Here is a 17,160-nt window from a genome sequence, read left to right as displayed (position 1 = left end):
TTCACAGTGAAGAGCTGTGGTTGCTATTAGAACAACTGCCTCTTAACTTATAAGGTTCCTTTTCAGGTATTTCTCCACTCCTGTGGATTTTTACTGAACATCCTTGAAGTTGTTCAAGGATAGGAGGCGAGCTTTCTGGGCTGTTAAGCTTATTGGCTACTAATTCCTGAATACTATACTATACTCCCCATGAGCTAGAGCTGAGTGCATTCGGTAGAAGTGATTTGAACGCATTGTCTGGAGCATCCACTGAATGCAGCGCGGAAAGTATAATGCTTAACTTCTGAGTGGACACTGCAGGTTTGTGGACTGCTCTTAAAAAATCCACAGGAAGTATGCTTCCAGGCAGAAACTTAGTGAAAACCAGAAAGCAGCCTCACCAGAAAAATGCTTGTAACCGTCTGCAAATTGAAAAGGCTGAAAGCCACTGCTGTAAAATCTTTCTGATGAGAAAGGGACTGAAAACAGACTAGCCTCCTATTTTTCTTCCATACGGATGGAAAGAGAGTATATGAGTCAGGATGGTAATTTGAGGAATGGTATTCTTGGAAGATTTTCAAATGAATGATTTTAGAAACAGTCTAATAAGCCAGAAAAGGTATTTCTGCCTCCCTCTGCTTCCCTCGGCCTTCCTCTCCCCCACCTCTTTCTCTCTGTCTCCCTCTATAAGAATAATACGGAAAGGTCTTTTTTAATCTTTCTTCCTTTTAAGTGTAATAGAAAACAAGAACATAGAGTTGAAAAGGATAGGAGAGTACTGGATCCAACTATTTCTGCTCTTGCACATGTGTATAACATACTACCATTGTGTTATTCACGAGTGACTCCAGAAGCTCCTCAGTATTTGGAATATCTCCCTAAAGCTTTGCAAATCTGTAGCAAAACAAAAAGCTCACGGGCCCTTGTTTACTTACCTCTTGATTGGGGAGGAAGGGGGAAGGGAAGGCATCTAAGTTTAAGACTGTCTTCTTGGCATTCCTCTGAAACAGTAGTTGAATCTACTACTAAACCCTAGTCACAGTACTTGAATCTTACTTGAGGAATTATGGGATGAAGTAAGTAATATGTATCAGAGCTGTATTATGGTAGCTTAAATACTTTTCTATATATATTTTTTTTCGCTTTTGTAATCCGCTGCTGAGCTTGATTTTAACTAGTAATTACCAGTATTGCATTCAGCTTCTGGTTGATGCCAAGGACTTGTGAGTATTTGGCAACTTATGTTTTGAGTTTTCTGTAGTTCTGTAGTCCTTGTGCAAGCAATAGTTAATGGGTTTTGGTTTGGTTTTGTTTTTTTCGATTCTCTGTAGGGAGCAGCATATGTGGAATTTGATGTACATCTTTCTAAAGATCACGTGCCTATTGTATATCACGATCTCACATGTTGCATGGCAATGAAAAAGGTAATTAAAGTGTTGTCTATATTTCATCTTTAAGTGTGGTAATTCCTGAAATGAAAATTCCAAGGTGTCTTAGAAATAATTCTGGGAAAACAAGGAGTGGAATAGAAATAAGTATGCAGCTTAAATGTATGCAAAGGTTTAATTTGCATAAAGTAGAGTGGAAAAGTTGAGTTCCTCCTTTTGATGTTGTAACAGCAGCATTTCAGATGCATGATTTGAGATTCTTTCTTCAGTCATACATTGCAGGTACTCTTAAGGATTTTTATTTAACTTACCATTTACAAGGAAAAAGGAGACAGCTCCCCTGTATTCAGAACCCCTTCTGGTACCCTTTAAATTGTCAGAGTACAACTTTCTACTTGTTTCTTTTCTGAAGGAGAATTAAGTGATTCGAAACACGATTACTCCACATCCTGGTATTTAGATGTCTACCTGCCTTAAGCAGTTACGTACTTACAGATGCTTTCTAGATCAAATCAGTCTACCTGATTCAGTATCCCACGAGTAGCCAGTAGTGGATGGAAAACGGAAGTGTTAGAAATCAGGGTCTTTTTCTTTATTTAAGGACTCCCTGAACCATAAATGACTTGGCTTCCGTTGATTTTTCTAATTTTTTTTTTGACTTCATTTTGACCTTCTGCATTTTGTACTGTCCTTTGACTGTGAGGTAAGGCATGTACTTCGCACCTTGCTGGGACAGAAGATGATGCTGAAGATCTGCTTTGGGATTGCTTAGTAGGACAGAAGGAAAGGACTTAAGACAGAGGTGCTAAAAGCACAAAATGATTCCTGAAAGCAAATATCCTGTTCTTTCCCTCGCCTGCCTCCTGAGTTACTGCATTTTTTTTTAAACCAAAACTCGTTTTTGCTGTTTTCCAAAGCATCAAGATTACCATAATTTAGGTTTCAGTGAACAGTGCTGTTATGACTACATACAGATAAGCCTTCATTGAAAGATGCTTTGAACAGACTTTAGCAATACCTCTTTGATACCCAAGTTTGATGGCCCATAACATTGATACCCAAGTTTGATGGCCCATAACAATTGACTATTTTGCTGGAGTTAAGTGACATTACACTCCTTCATAAAGAGAGAACCCTAGACATAAGCATTAGTGACTAAAAAGCGCTGAAGCGCACTTCCTTCTGGTCCGTTGTGTTAGGGGGAAAATGCTTTTAGTATTCAAGAGTAGTGCAAAGAAGTTGGACTCTTCAAAACTCTTGACGTTTTGAACAGTTGTGGTAATGGAACTTTATCCAAGTGATACGTTATGTACAGCGTATATTGAAGCAGTATTGTCATGTTGGCTAAGAATTTCTTTGCACTGGGGAGGGGAAATGAAAAATGGATTGATTGGAAGAATTTTTTTGACACCAGATCCTTTGAAAAAGGGGATGAGTTGGTTTTACCCGGACACTAGTCGTCTTTTATTAGTTTCTGAGACATTGGGAAGCTTAAACACAGAACTACCTTGGAGCATTTTTATTGTGCATTTCTTAACAGGCAGGCTTTTTCTTTTTTCCTGAATAAGTTAACTGGTTACGTTCTTACAGAATAAGTGCACTAACCTTTACTGAAGGTTAGCATGAAAGAACATTGAAGGCTGTGATGGCTTACCTGAAAGACCAAATCCTGATTTTCAGATTGGCACTTATTTTATGTTTCTGAATGCCTGTGTTCTGTCTCTTGAAAACTGATCATCATCTTATTCATATTGTAATAAAATGTCACTTGTATCCCTATCAATAAAAGAAAGAAAAAAATAGTTGCATTTAATGTTACCATCTTAAAAGATAGAGGTTTTTTTATACTTTTCAGTGATGCTTCATTATGTAATATTTCTCTTCAAAGAAACTGGATACTGAGCCTTTGGAACTGTTTGAGATTGCAGTCAAAGAACTCACGTTTGATCAGCTGCAGCTGTTGAAGGTATCCCTACTTTGGCTAGTATGATATGCTAGGTGTAGGATTTAAAATTGGGCGTGAAGCTTTGATTTCTGGAGTAACTGTAGGTTAGTATGGGAGAGCATAAGCTATAAAAATTGCACAAGTAGAACAGGTAGCTAAATCGAGAATAGTACTTTTGCACCACCTTTAGAGCTCGGGTAAAATTCATTTCTCATAGTTGCCGGAAAGTTGGACCGATGAACTTGCATACATCTAGATGAGTATCTATTAACACTGATCATTTAAAAAATGAGCAGAAAAAGACTGAAAGTAGTGGTAGGAGTCATTTACAGTTGATGTGTTGGAATCTTTGTTGAAGAAAAAAAGATTTCAGTCACAATCTAGTTTTTAATGTTTCCCTGCTAGCAAGAGAGGCCCAGATTATGATGGCTTCCTTCCTGGAGGTGCATATGGAGAGACGGAAGGAGCTGTGATTCAACAATATGGATTGGATGAACTGGCTAGAATTGATTGATTGTTTTTGATTTCACTGGGTATCACTGTAGCCTCCAAAGAGAAATGCTTTATCCTACCAAAAAAGGGAATGAGACTGGGCCACTGGAGAGCCAGCTGAACTATCTGTCCTCGCTCAAGGAAGCATGTGGCTGGATCAAGAATTATCTGTTTCTTTTCACTTGCAACTGCTTGCTTTCCTCCATTTCCCGGAGAGTGAATTTGAATGGAGTGAGAGAGTTGATCCTATCCTGGGCCTGATTCTGTCTCAGTGTGCGGCTACATCAACTGCTGTCAGCACTCTATCTGCAATTGACTGGAAACAGTCTAAAGTCTCACGGAGGAGGGTTTAATGTTCACACTTCTTGACATCTTAATGTTATGTTCTGCCAAGGTGTTTCTATCCTTGAACTTGTTTTCTGAATTTTAAATAAGAATATTTTCAAATAATTTTTCAGCTTTCCTTGAAACCTCTGAATTGTCAAGTTTGAAAGAAAATTGTCACATGTATTGGGATTTCTTTAGTCTTTTGCAGTTTACCAGAACTCTGTCTATAATGAAGCTGTAAACTTAAGACAATTCATAAGGAAGATTAGTTGTATTTTATATGTAAGAAGAGTTCTACAGATGAAGCACTTGTTAATTTTGTTCTTTTTATGCTCTTTAGCTGGCTCATGTGAACGCCCTGAAAGTGAAAGATCACAATGGTATGTACTACTTGGCAAAAGTCTTGAGATTTATTTATTACCGTGTAATAATATATAGTCTCTGATTGCAGTGATTTGTTCTAATCACGTGTGCCTGCCTTCTGAACACTGAGAGTTCATTTTTAAACAGTTACGGTCGTTACTTCAGTTGTGTGTATGCTGCAGAGTTTTTTGTTGGGAAGTAGATGCCTGAAGAGACGTTACTCCCTCGGAAGAGGGGGCAGGAGGGTTAGCAGATGCGTGTATATCTAAAAATATATTTATGAATATTTGTAATAAAATTGCTCCTGGTGTTTTCATCTCATGCTTCTCTTAACTGTAGCTTCTTGGCAGCTCTTTAGCATAGGTATAACAAGAACTTGGGTAACTGCTCTAGGGTGTCTTCTTTGGTGCCCTAAATCTCAGGCTGTAATTCATCTCCTTTACGGGGACAGCAAAATTGCGCAAAGTACCTCACGCATCCTCCCTGTCTAGGAAAAGATAAAATAACTAGTAAGTTCTGACAGGCAAGGCTGCTTCTACTGCAGGTGGTTCAGCGACTGAAATGGTGGGAGCTGGGAGAGGCTGCTTCTGATAAACACTCTGGCAAGACTTGTAACAGGGGTCAAAAAATGTTCCCACTGGTGAAAAAGTAATTGGCAACACCACTGTTGCATGAGTTTGTTAATGTACACTGAGTATGTTGGTGTCATAGGAAAGAATTAAATAATCAGAAGATAGACCTGATTCCCATTTTTTTGTTCTTAAAAGACATGATTGTTGAACCAGCCTTTTCATATTGGAATCAGCAATGCTATTTTTTGGTTTTGATCCAGTCTTTAATATTTCATTTCAGCATCTTTTAAAGAAGAAGACAACTTCGCTTTTGAGACCCAGCCATTTCCTTCTCTGCAAACAGTAAGCAGTGAATATAGAGCAGTAGAGATGATGACTATGTAACATGAAAACAGGTGTTTTTCTTTCAGCTTTGTACACCTAGCAAGGGATATTCATTTCTGCTTTTAGACATCTGATTCCAGTGCCCAAAATGGGAACCTAAGCTTTATTGCTGGCCACTGGAGCCTTTGCAGCGCTTAAGCTCTGTCGTTTGTATACCTTTCAGGCGTCTTAATTTGGGAACCCTGGTTGTATGGCTTAGGATGCACTCAGTTTTACAGCTGGTTAATGCTTGGGCACTGCATTTTAAGGCATCCACAGCTGTTTGCTTATTTTGAGGGGGGAAAAAAATGGCCTTTAGCAGTCTCCTGTATAGTACACAAATCGCATTAATTCATCACATATTCTCAACTATTTAGCATGCTCTCAGCTTTTAATGACTATTTACCATCTCTGGGCTTTGTGTTGGCTTATTTTTCTCAGAAACAACTGACCAAATACAGTTTGGTCATATTTGGAATGTTTTTTCTTCAACTGCTGGGGATTTTTTCCCTTGCTGTTTTTCCTAATGTCTGAACTGTTCATTGGCATGCCTTTTAGGGAATTGTATTATGTAACAGCACTTTTTATTTGGACCGTAGAGGTGATTAATATCCATGGTTAGTTACGGACTCATGTCAGAATAGGTATGAAATACTCATCAGTTACAGTTCATATGCCCAGCTGTATTTTTACTGTCTAATCAGATGACTGAGTAGCTACAGGAAATAAAGAGCTTTGTTTGAACTGCTGAGGTTCAATGCATGCACCTGTTTTGATTCCCAAAATTTAATTTTCTTTTTCTAAGAAAGAATACATTACCTTTTTCTGTATATGTCCTCTTCATAGGATTAGAGAATCACCTATTGACATTTTCTTATTTTCATTAGCTGTTTGTTTCACCTTTTGATTTGAATTCACCTTACAGTTACTACTTCCCTTACAAGTATTTCACATATTTTTATTTTTCCTGTAAAACCATTATATTCATGGATTTCATATATGACTGTTTGTAACTTAAGGTACTTCCTGCATTCAAAAAAACTTCACAGAGAAGTACAAAACATTTCCTTTTGAGGAGAACAAATAGGGCATTTCTCCAACAAATTACTCTAGTAAAAGATACTCCTCTGCTCCATCAGACAAGTTTTGTGTTTATACACGTGTTGGGGTGAATAAACTTGCATGTGTACTGTGTCAAAATTTTGTCCTCAAGTTTTTATCCATTTTTCTGTAGCCTGTCTTTGAACTGGAAGTAGAAAAAAGATAAATGTATCTGGTGTTACGTGTTAAAAATTTAATTTTTTATTCTACTGTTAGTCCTTCTGGGCTTAAATTCTAGTGTATTTCCCCAGTATTTACGCTTACTAAGAGTGCTTAATTGCCCTCCTTTGCTGTGGGGTCTCTTCATAATAATATATTTTCAGGTCCTGGAGTCTGTTTCTGAAGATGTTGGGTTCAACATAGAAATAAAATGGATCTGCCAACAAAGAGTAAGTAAATGTACAGGTGCTTTACTTTGACACTTTGTTGTTTTCATGGCTAAAGCTTGTAATTTGACATGGTAATTTGTATGAGCTACAAACGAGAAGAAGCATTATTTGGGGGGAGGGGGAGTTGATTTTTTCATGACCTTATTTCATTATAACCCCTTGTTTTTAAAACTGAGAGTATAATGGCACCAACCCTGCAAATGAAAACTTACGCCTAAAGTAATAGGAAGTATTTATAGGATTGAGCTTATAATGCAGGTCTAACAGTTTTTAGTGGAAGATCCTTTTTTAAGTTAGTGGACATACTATGCATGTGAGGAGTGACATGAAGCTCTCTCAGCCCTGAGCAGGGGCAGCGGCCTGTGTTTCTACATCACGTGGCAGTCATAGGAGTACTGTGGCCCCAGCTGGGCTGTTTATTTGTTCTGCCTAGGACGCAGTTGTCAAGACTGGGGCTAAAGCTGGCAGTAGGAGAAAGAAACTAAGTACAGGGGTAGGTGGAAGTCTGTCAGCTTGGATCCATGCTGACCCTCTCAGGGAAGGGTCAACTACAGAAAGACTAGTAACTGCTGTTCTCAAAGACAAAAGATCTCTCATTTATTTCTATAAATATTATTGTTGCATTTTGTGTTTAAAAATAACAAGTTTTAATGATCTTTTATAGATTTCCTTTGTGTTTTCAAAATTAGAAAAGGCTTCATACAAACTTTCCCTGTGAGTGGGAAGACAGTGAACTTTCTCAGTGAACCTTATTGCTGTCAGAATTCAGCGGCACCTCTCAGACTGCGCTACGTAGGGCTGCAAGTAGCATTCCGTTGACTAAAGCAGTGACTTTTATATTCAGACTTACAAGCTGAATTCTCATTTCACTCAGACTCAGTGAGAGACCCTTGCTTGTTAAAATAATTTTCGTAAGCCTTAATTTAAATGGCTGAAACTTATCCTTCCTTTCCATAGGATGGACAGTGGGATGGCAACTTGTCAACTTATTTTGATATGAACCTCTTTCTAGATATTATTCTAAAAACTATTCTGCTGAATGCTGGAAGAAGGAGAATTATATTTTCTTCATTTGATGCAGATATTTGTACCATGTAAGTTAAGAAGAGATAAATCATATTTTTTCTTCTTTTTTTATTAGGTAAGATTCACTTTAGACATAAGACTACCGTAGGAAATTAATCACACATTTCAGTTTTCGGTTACATCTAAACTTGGAGTGCCAAAACAGTTGAGAATTGAAGCAAGAAATTAGATTCCTTTGCGATGCCAAAAATAAAATAGGAGAAGAAAGTTGATAATTTTGGCAAGTGCCTTCCTGGTTGTTTTGGACTTTCTTAACATAACAAAAAGGACATTCTGGTGTCATAATGTCCATTTCTGTCATACTGAAGCAGGTGCAAGCCTAATTTACAAACTAAATAATCATTTTGTTACAATTTTTCACTATATCTGCCTTTTAAAAAGGAAAGAAAATGAAATAGCTTTGAATTAGCTGTGCTTTGTTTTTTTGGTTGAACAGTTTCCTTTTCTTTAATGGAATGTCATACTGAACGTATTGGAGCACAGAAAAAGCACAGGAGTTGAACTGGGGAAAAGGCAGTTAGGATATATATGAGTTAACAATCTGCTGCAGTATTTCATAACAAGAAGTGATTTAGCACTATTATTGAATGGCTTCATGGAAAAGATACTACAAACAGGAATTTGAGTGGACAGTCATTTGATGAGCGAGTGCCCTCATGAGACACCATGGAAGGGTACATGGGCCTGACAAGACCACATGAAGATAGCAGAAAAGGATGAAGAGAAGCAAGTGTGAAAGAGTGCCTAACAGGCTAATCCCCCAAATTTGCTTTCATCTGTTGTATATGCATACGATTGTGCTGGGATCCTACTTGGAATATACGCAAGAAAGGTTGTGTATTGTAAATTGAATATATATTAGACACTCTTACTGTGAATGTTCATTTTACTCCAACGTGCGTTTAAGAAGAAAATGGTAGAACCGGGTAGTCTGCAGAGGTTTATATGAACACTTTGAGGATGTAGATTTGAGTGCAGCTTGAACTCTAGCTTCCTTTAAATGGGGTATGTCAATCTCTAATAATAGTGTTGAAAGGAACAGTACGTCGAGTGGTTTGATACTATGCTGCAGTACTGTCTTGTTGCATTAACTAGGAAGCAAATGAACACACGTTAAAGGCAACAACCTCCCTCAAACAGTAAGACTGAATTTTCCTGCTTTTTAACACACTTGCTACTTCCAAGCCTCACCCTTTTTTTTTTTTTTTTTTAAACAGGGTTCGGCATAAGCAAAACAAGTATCCTGTGTTATTTCTCACTCAAGGAGAATCTGACTTCTATCCAGAACTTATGGATCTTAGATCTCGTACAACTCCAATTGCCATTAGTTTTGCCCAGTTTGAAAACTTACTGGTAAGCTGCCAAGTTCTGGTATTACTCTGCAGTAAAATGAGACTAAATGATAAATGGTAAATGCATAATTTTTGACGCTGATGCTTAAAATTACAAACAAATTCATAAAAGAAATATCTCAGCATTTAGTAACTGCCAAAACAATGTCCGTTTGTTTCAAACGTGTATTTAAGACATTGATTAAAAGAGATAGTGCTGTCAGTTTACAGTTCTTTAATTATATTAAATTGTAAGGAACTGTAAGTCTCAAGCATTGTAAGAGATTTTCAGAAACATAGATTTTAATTGACGTCTTTTATATTGCAGGGGATTAACGTGCACTCTGAAGACCTGCTGAGGAATCCAGTGTTTATTGAACAAGCCAAATCTAAAGACTTAGTTATTTTCTCGTGGGGTGATGATGCAAATGACCCAGATAACAGGAAGAAGTTGAGAGAATATGGTGTTCATGGGCTAATATATGACAGGTACATCGCTTGGTGTTTAAAAAAAAAACCAGATTATTTAAGATAAAATGTTATTGTATCCCGATTCTTGTAAAATTTCACATTACTCTTTAACTGACTAGATGTAGAATATCCTCCTTTCATGCTATAAACCCAATAATTCCATAAACTAATTTGGAAAGTCTTTAGAAAGACTAAAACTAATAAATGTACTCTTTTCCTACTCTTTCAGCTGTATGTATGAAGCAAAACAACTTTTGCTTCTCCTGAGGTTAATGCAAATATATGACATACCTGTTCAAATAGGACTGAATTTGATTTTCTAAAGAACTAATACATGGCATACTCATTTAACATACTATTAACATTCCTGATGGTAATTTTTAGACTCTGTACATGATATGATGAGAATAAGTTTGTTTAACTATTTGCCTGAAATCTTCAGCTTTCTGCACTTACGGAAGGGGGGAATAGTTAATACAACTTGAATGAATGAATTTAACTTACTTCAAATTTTTCCCGCCATTCTGTTTAGCTGTATTTCAAAGCTGTGAGTTCTTGTATACTCATACTATTTTTCCTATTAAAATTAGTTTGAAGTGACTCCCAGGACAGACTCCCTAAATTAGTCACCTCAGAAAGTAGTTGCTCTGTCTGCACAATTCAGGATGACATCAGAAGACTGTGATAAAACGTTAAACAAAAGTATTACTTCAGTTCCTTAAACCAATCAAAAATTTCAGTTCTTTTATCAAAAAAGATGTGAAATTAATAGCCGTGGTTAGCACATTTTTTTGGACCTTAATTCACTGTCGCAAGAAGAATGTTGAAATTGGGAAGCTTGTCGAAGAGAATTAGGAAAAAGCAGACTTTCTGATAGATTACAAAGATTACGTAATTGGGAAAGAATTACAAAGTGTAATCAAAATGTTGAATAATAGAAGACATTTTCAAACCCTTAGCATCAGGTACTTGTCAAGGGCTTTGCTTATCTTCTGCTTTATAAAATGAAGAGTCAAGTCAACGTGTTTAGAGGCAACAAATCAAATAATGCTTGCTCTTATAGGTGTAGGCTACTGATGTAAAACTAGTTAACTCCTTTTGATCCGTTCTTGACTTCTGAGAGTCCTTCCAGAATGAGGGGCCCAGTGCTTCGGGTTTACTGAAGGCCTTCCTGCTAGTACTGTAGCATGTCTGCCTCTTGTATGAATGGTAGAAAGGAATAAAAAGGTTATTGCATTGGGACCAGCTTCAGACTGAAGTCATTGAACCATCAGTCCTCTTTCCTGCTACACCAGTGCTACATGTTACGTTTCTCCTACAAGTCAAGACTTAGGCTTCCTTAATGGGTGGAAAAATATCCTTGGACTGATGGTGCAAAAGAAATGCTACTCTCACTCTTCAGTATACTGTCACTGAGTTGATTATGAAACTTGGTCCTACCATACGCGTGGCTTGAAAGAATAAGTCTTTAGTCTGTAGGTAAGTGGGGGGTTTTAATCTAATACTTATTACTGCATAAAGTGTTCTCGTGAAATGCCTATTCATCTGATGTCTACTAATCCAGTCTTTCAGAGTTTTGTTACTGATGTAGTAGATAGGCCCTTCTGTGGTAAAATAGTAAAATACGGGTGAAAGCCCTATTCCTGACTTCTTGTTGCTTTTGCTAGTTAACTGCTCAGCACTATGTAAATAATGTTGCATGTATGATAGGCCTACAAGTCGGCTAGGTTTCATCTTATTCGCCCTTTTGTACTGTTTAGTGTGTTAAAATTACCGTATGATAGCGGAACACCTTTTACCTTACCTTTGTTCAAAGTGCTCGTATCCTTCTAGGCCCTATGGATTCACATGATTTTGATCATCCCACACTATTTAGAATGTCTGGATTCCCAACAATACTCATCTCTCTCCTCACCCCCTGCTCCCCGCATTTCTTCTACCTTGTTGACATTTACATTTTCTTGAGAGAAGCCCAAAAACTAACATAAATACCAATGCTATTTAAAAAAAATTGTAGTACAGTGGTGTGTTTTTCTTTCTCTGTCAAGATGCAAACTGTAATTGAGGAGCAAACTATTGTTTTAGCTCAGTATAATTGTTGCAGGCTCTTTAACTCTAAACATTATTGCCCTTTACTTCCATAGAAGGCCAAAATGAGCATCAGAATGTTCCTTTACAATTGTTAGTTCTTTTTTCAGAGTTTGCTAGATGTCTACATCGATTTATATTGAATCTTAATATGGAACCCTTAGTAGAGGCACGCCACTTTCAGAAAATTGCCTCAGATATCTCAAACTGGCCATTTTGAAATGCTGGTGATACCTGCAAGTCCTGGATGGTTCGTCCAAGTATAAAATCCAGCAGCAAGTGCTTCAGTTTTCAGCTGGAGCTGTTGTAAGAGGCAGTCCTTCAAATCACTTGAGAGTGTGAAGTTAATGTCAAGAGTTTAGACTGTCAAAAGTTTGAATGGGTGTGGTGAAAGTCTTCTTCTGTTAGGAGGTATGCATCCATATTTTGTGGTATTTGAAGTTTAGAGAGAGATAAATTCCGAGCTACTTTTGAAGCAGAACTCAACTGGAGACTGATGTGAAAGACGTAAGTGCCTGTTGCTAGATCTAGAAATAAGCAGGTACTGCAGTCACCTGTCCTGTTAATGTATAGCCAGTATATGCAGAACTTGTTTGTTCTCTGGACTGAAAATTTAAGGCTAAGTTCAGATATTTATCAAAAATTGCGGTGCCTGGTGTTTACTAGAGCTTTAAGTAAGCCATCTTCAGAAGTGTTGTTTGTCAGAATATATTAGGAACTGAACACAGAGATTTTGGTGAATTTTAGGCTGCTTGGATATAGCCTTGATTATTACTGTTGCCAGCATGTAGTAATTCTGTCAAAGACTGTAAGCAATTTTTCTGAACTTTAATCATCCATGTAGAGCTGTGCAAAATCATTCTAGCCACTTGAGAAGATGGCAGAAAAACTCTGTGTCCTGAATACCAAAAAGTTGATACCAAGTGTCGGGCAAAAAAAAGAGCAGGTAGGGGGTCTGACTTTGTTTTGCATGAGAAAAACTGCAAGACTGCATCTGGGAAGCTTGCAAGTTATCAAAGCTATTAAAGGAACCATCTCACTGGGGAAGAGGGAGGACTTTTTTTTTTTTTTTCCATCCAGTCCTTTCTCCACTTGGGCTGTAGATTATCAGGCATACTATAAATCACTAAGGCACTGGGGTGGACTAGTGCAGCTTCCAGGACAATGTTCTGCTTTTTTTCTGCGTTGAACCAGCATTAATTTCAGCATCCAAAATACCTGAACTACTCATGTTAAAAGTGCGACCTATAGGAAAGGTGCGCTCTCTGCTTCAGTATCCAGGCTTCTATTTAAACCGTAATCCGGAAAAGTACTTCAAATGCATATCTGTGAATCTTTTGTTCAGGCTGAAAGTGAATCTCATGCTTAAGACATTTTATTAGTGTGATGTTTAGATTTATTTGGAGAGGAGATCTTAACCTATTGTAGACAAATTCTCTGGATGGGCAGCATAATTTTAAAACAGGAACTGGTGGGGAATCAGCTAATATTTTGCTCCTAGATAAGTTTAATAAACAATCTAGGAAGTATTTCTGCGTTTGAATTTCCTTATCCAATAAGAGCAACAGAGTCCTATGTTTTCACACCCACTGGGTGGGTATATGTTAAATACCAACGTGGAGAGGGGGCGGATGCCAGCTTACATTTGAATTATCATCTTTTTTTTTTTGTTCACTTAGCATGAGCTGAGTTCTGTTTGCCAAGGAATATACACAGCTGCATGACGATGATTAAGCCAGTAATCCTCAAGCATTTACGCTGAAAGCCTTTCCTTGAGAATCTTCAATGTTTCTGTCTCTTCTCTGAACACTGCAGTTCCTTGTGGCTTCGTGTGGCATTTGCAGATTCCCACCAAAATCTCTATGCTCTAGTATAGTTTCACCAGTTTTCCAAAACTAACACAAATGTAGTTGGCAGTAAAAGCAAAAGCATTCTGCAAACCTCACAAAGCTTAAAAAAAGCCTGCTTAAAAAAAGGGTGATTACTGAATTAACAACAGCATGGATATATGTAGAAAGTTAACTAGTATTAGTTGATTCATAATTTAATCTACTCTTCAGTGTTATGCAAGGGTAATCCAAGCCTTTGCTATCTTGTGAACTGCACAGTAAATTCCAAGTTTACCTTGAGATGGAAAGAAAAATGGAAAGTTATAATCAAAAGCATTAGAAAATCTCCTTGGCCTGAAATCAGTACTACTGACCCTGCATTTTTCGGCCTAGCAGTAGCAAGGAAAAAGAGCTGGGGCTGAGATTTGCTGGGCAGATGTGTTTTCAGAGGCTGCAAAAATACATGGTAGGAGTGAAAAACATCAGCTCTGTTCTCACCTCATAACCCTGTGAAGTCCTGCAAAGCTTTTTACAAAAAGTATTAGCTTAAAAATATTATACTGGAAACACTTCCCAGTCTCCTGCAGGGCTTGCTTATTAGTAGGAAATTAAATGTAGGAACTTTGGTGCATAATTACCTATAAATAATTCCCCTGTAGAAGAATGAAGGATAGGAAGATGTACAGTCTATTCGTTATTTTGATTGTGATGCTGGAAATAATTGATAAGAGGAGAAGTCTCTTCCTGCCAACGGCTGGTATGATTTAGTGGACCCCCCAAAAAATTGCAAACAAGCAATTCTGAGGCCTAAGTGTAGCTGTGCTTCAGATTGGCTCCTCTGCTTCCAGTTCAGACGTACTATATACATTTGAGCAGACTGGTTGCAGTGGAGCTTGGAAGGTTGGATTTTTCCAAAATCTCAATAGAATAGAATTGAATATCAAGCAAGAATTACAGACTTTAGGCTTACTCTAGCAAAGATCCAATAAAATACCCACTGGAAGCTGCTTAGCAACGTGCTTGGCCACTTTCCAGGGAAAGGGGCTTAGAACGTGCTTTTGCTGTTGAGTGTCTAATGGATGGAAAGGATTTAAAAGCAGCAGTTCCTAAAGTGCATTGCTGTGTGCGACTATCACCTAACTCGAGCGCTTTGTCTTGAATGCATAAAGACACCTGTAACGTGTGAGCTAACTTAACTGCAGAAAACAAAGGGTCATATCTTCCTCCTGGGAGGAAGAAAGGTTAAGCTTTTATTTTGTGGGCAGCTTGTATCAGGCAATTTGGACTCTTGTCTTAGTCGGTACTGGATCATAGGCGCCGTGCAAGTAATTTAACCTCTGTGCCTTTTGTTGGCACTCTAAACTGGACAGCATTTGTCCTGCCTTCTGTCTTTGATCTTGCTGTAGGGGATGAGAGCAGTATCTGTATTTCCTGCAGAAGCATTTCTTCACTCTTACGCTCGTTTAACTCCTCACACTCTTGTTTGAAGAAATATTTTAATCGCACTTCAACCGCATTGAATTATTTTTGATGTCGTGGGCTTCCCAACAGTCCATGACTTGTCTCCCTGGGGTGAAAAGGGCACCTGGCACTGTATCACGCCGCACTCTGTTGTTCTGTTCCTTTTGGAGATACCATGAAACGATGGTATGAAAGGGAAAGGAGGGTGCAGTAACAGCAAACCACTTTCTTGAGGGAATCGTAAATGAGAGACGGCCTGAATCTACAGAAAACACTGAGGCAGAAGCTACAATAATTTCTTCCAAAAGTTTTCTGATCTCTGGTGACTTTGGAAGGAGATAAACCAGAAGCCTTACAATACCTGAAACTGTATATGCGCCATAGCTACAAGTGAAGGGAACTGGGTTGAAGAATGGCACCGGCATTTACGTTTTGGAGATAAATAACATCCTGATGTTAGAAATTAATTCTGGAGACCAGAGGGTATCCTTCTTGATCACAGTAAGTGTCGTTGTACCTACGAGTTGAATTATCCTAGACGAATGGGGGTTTTTTTAAACCCATGAAGTGCTTTACATTCCAAGTATAAGTATAGCCAGTTCCTTAGCATAAACCCACTCTTACTTTGTTAATGTTTTCCTAATTCTGCGCAGAATAAATCTAAGCAACATGGTTAACACAGTTGCTTCCAGTCCAACATATATAATGGATATGTATGTGTGTGTATGTATATATATTTTTTAGATGAAAATATTTTAAAATATTTTTAAATATAAATCTGAAACACACAACCCAATTACTTGATTAATTTGATGGTGTTTAATTAAGGTGATGTCTTGTGAAAGTCAGAGCATAAATGTGAATATTTTTTGATAAGATGCTCAAATATCGGCATGAAAAAAGATCCTAAAAAAGATTCATACTGATGGTACGCTGGCATATAGTACTTCTGCTGATAAGATGTTCCAAATGTATTTATTATGTAGGCATCTGACTAGCGCAGAAACGAGAATATTATGTACACATTTCCTGCCCCTAGGTAGTCTTCTACACTGTATTTACCTTCTTTGCTTGTAAGCTACTTGATAATACTTGGTGCACTAAATTTCATTACTTGGTATTTTTCATCCTGTGTTGTGTGTTACCTAGTATATACATAGGAATAGAAGGATTTGGGGACGTTGCCAGCTGGGTGGGATGTCATAGCAGAATCTACTGCTGAAGTAAGAGTTTTAATGCATCCGCCTGTGCTGGCCTTTGAGGCTTACAACAGTTTGTTTTCATAAGCTGCTTTAGTTGTAGGTTTGCCTCTTTTTTTCCCCCCAAGGAAAGGAGGCCTTCATGACATTCTGCATGAGAGCCCCCCTCTTCCCTTCTTCACTCCCTTTCAAATTGAGCTCCAGCCAAATTTGACAAGAGTTAGAGATCTTAAAGCTGCAGAGTACTTGCAAGTTATGTGGAGAAACATGGAGACTGAATATATAGGAAGGAGACCCACACTAGTGTTCCTGCAGCTGTTTCTAAGGCTTATTTACAGAAGCATTAACGCTTTTGCTAAAAGTCTTTGTAATGAACTACACCAAAATACTATTTGAGCTATGCTCAGTGCCTTCGTTGTCAACATTAAAATGGGATTTGGATTTGGACAATGCAGTACAATGTTAACAATACAAATCCTTCAGCTTTGTTTACATGCGTGAAAACAAGAAAGTGAGAATATACTATTTTAAATAAGGTGGATAGTTAAATCAGCATTAAGTGTGAATAGAGATTCAGTGTTTTTCACTCCTTACCTAATACTGTGGTGGTAGTTTTGAAAAATGGTTCTGATTTTTAGCGGGGGGAGTGCTTCTTGAAAAGGTAAGCATGATCTCCATTCACTATTATGTGGAAGAAGTGTACAGTGGTCTGTTCCAATAATCTTCCTGGCGCGCTGAAATTTCTTGGCATTTTAGTTTGAAGCCTGGAACTCTGT

At 37.8% G+C, this 17,160-nt stretch overlaps 1 protein-coding gene across 5 annotated transcripts in view; it reads left to right on the top strand.

The window, feature by feature from the left end:
• GPCPD1 (glycerophosphocholine phosphodiesterase 1) overlaps positions 1-17,160 on the top strand; it is a 54,690-nt gene that overhangs the window by 30,922 nt on the left and 6,608 nt on the right. For all 5 annotated transcript variants that reach the window (XM_068940558.1, XM_068940555.1, XM_068940553.1 and 2 more), the window contains exons 12-19: positions 1,311-1,403; positions 3,256-3,333; positions 4,472-4,511; positions 5,347-5,408; positions 6,854-6,919; positions 7,877-8,013; positions 9,223-9,358; positions 9,665-9,825. In XM_068940558.1, the coding sequence (XP_068796659.1) occupies positions 1,311-1,403; positions 3,256-3,333; positions 4,472-4,511; positions 5,347-5,408; positions 6,854-6,919; positions 7,877-8,013; positions 9,223-9,358; positions 9,665-9,825 (773 nt within the window). The remainder of the gene's footprint in view (positions 1-1,310; positions 1,404-3,255; positions 3,334-4,471; positions 4,512-5,346; positions 5,409-6,853; positions 6,920-7,876; positions 8,014-9,222; positions 9,359-9,664; positions 9,826-17,160) is intronic.

The sequence above is a fragment of the Struthio camelus genome, chromosome 3 (assembly GCF_040807025.1).
Source record: "Struthio camelus isolate bStrCam1 chromosome 3, bStrCam1.hap1, whole genome shotgun sequence".
Lineage (NCBI taxonomy): Eukaryota > Metazoa > Chordata > Aves > Struthioniformes > Struthionidae > Struthio > Struthio camelus.
Note: the sequence above shows the minus strand (reverse complement) of the source record. Positions and strands in the feature narration are given on the sequence as shown.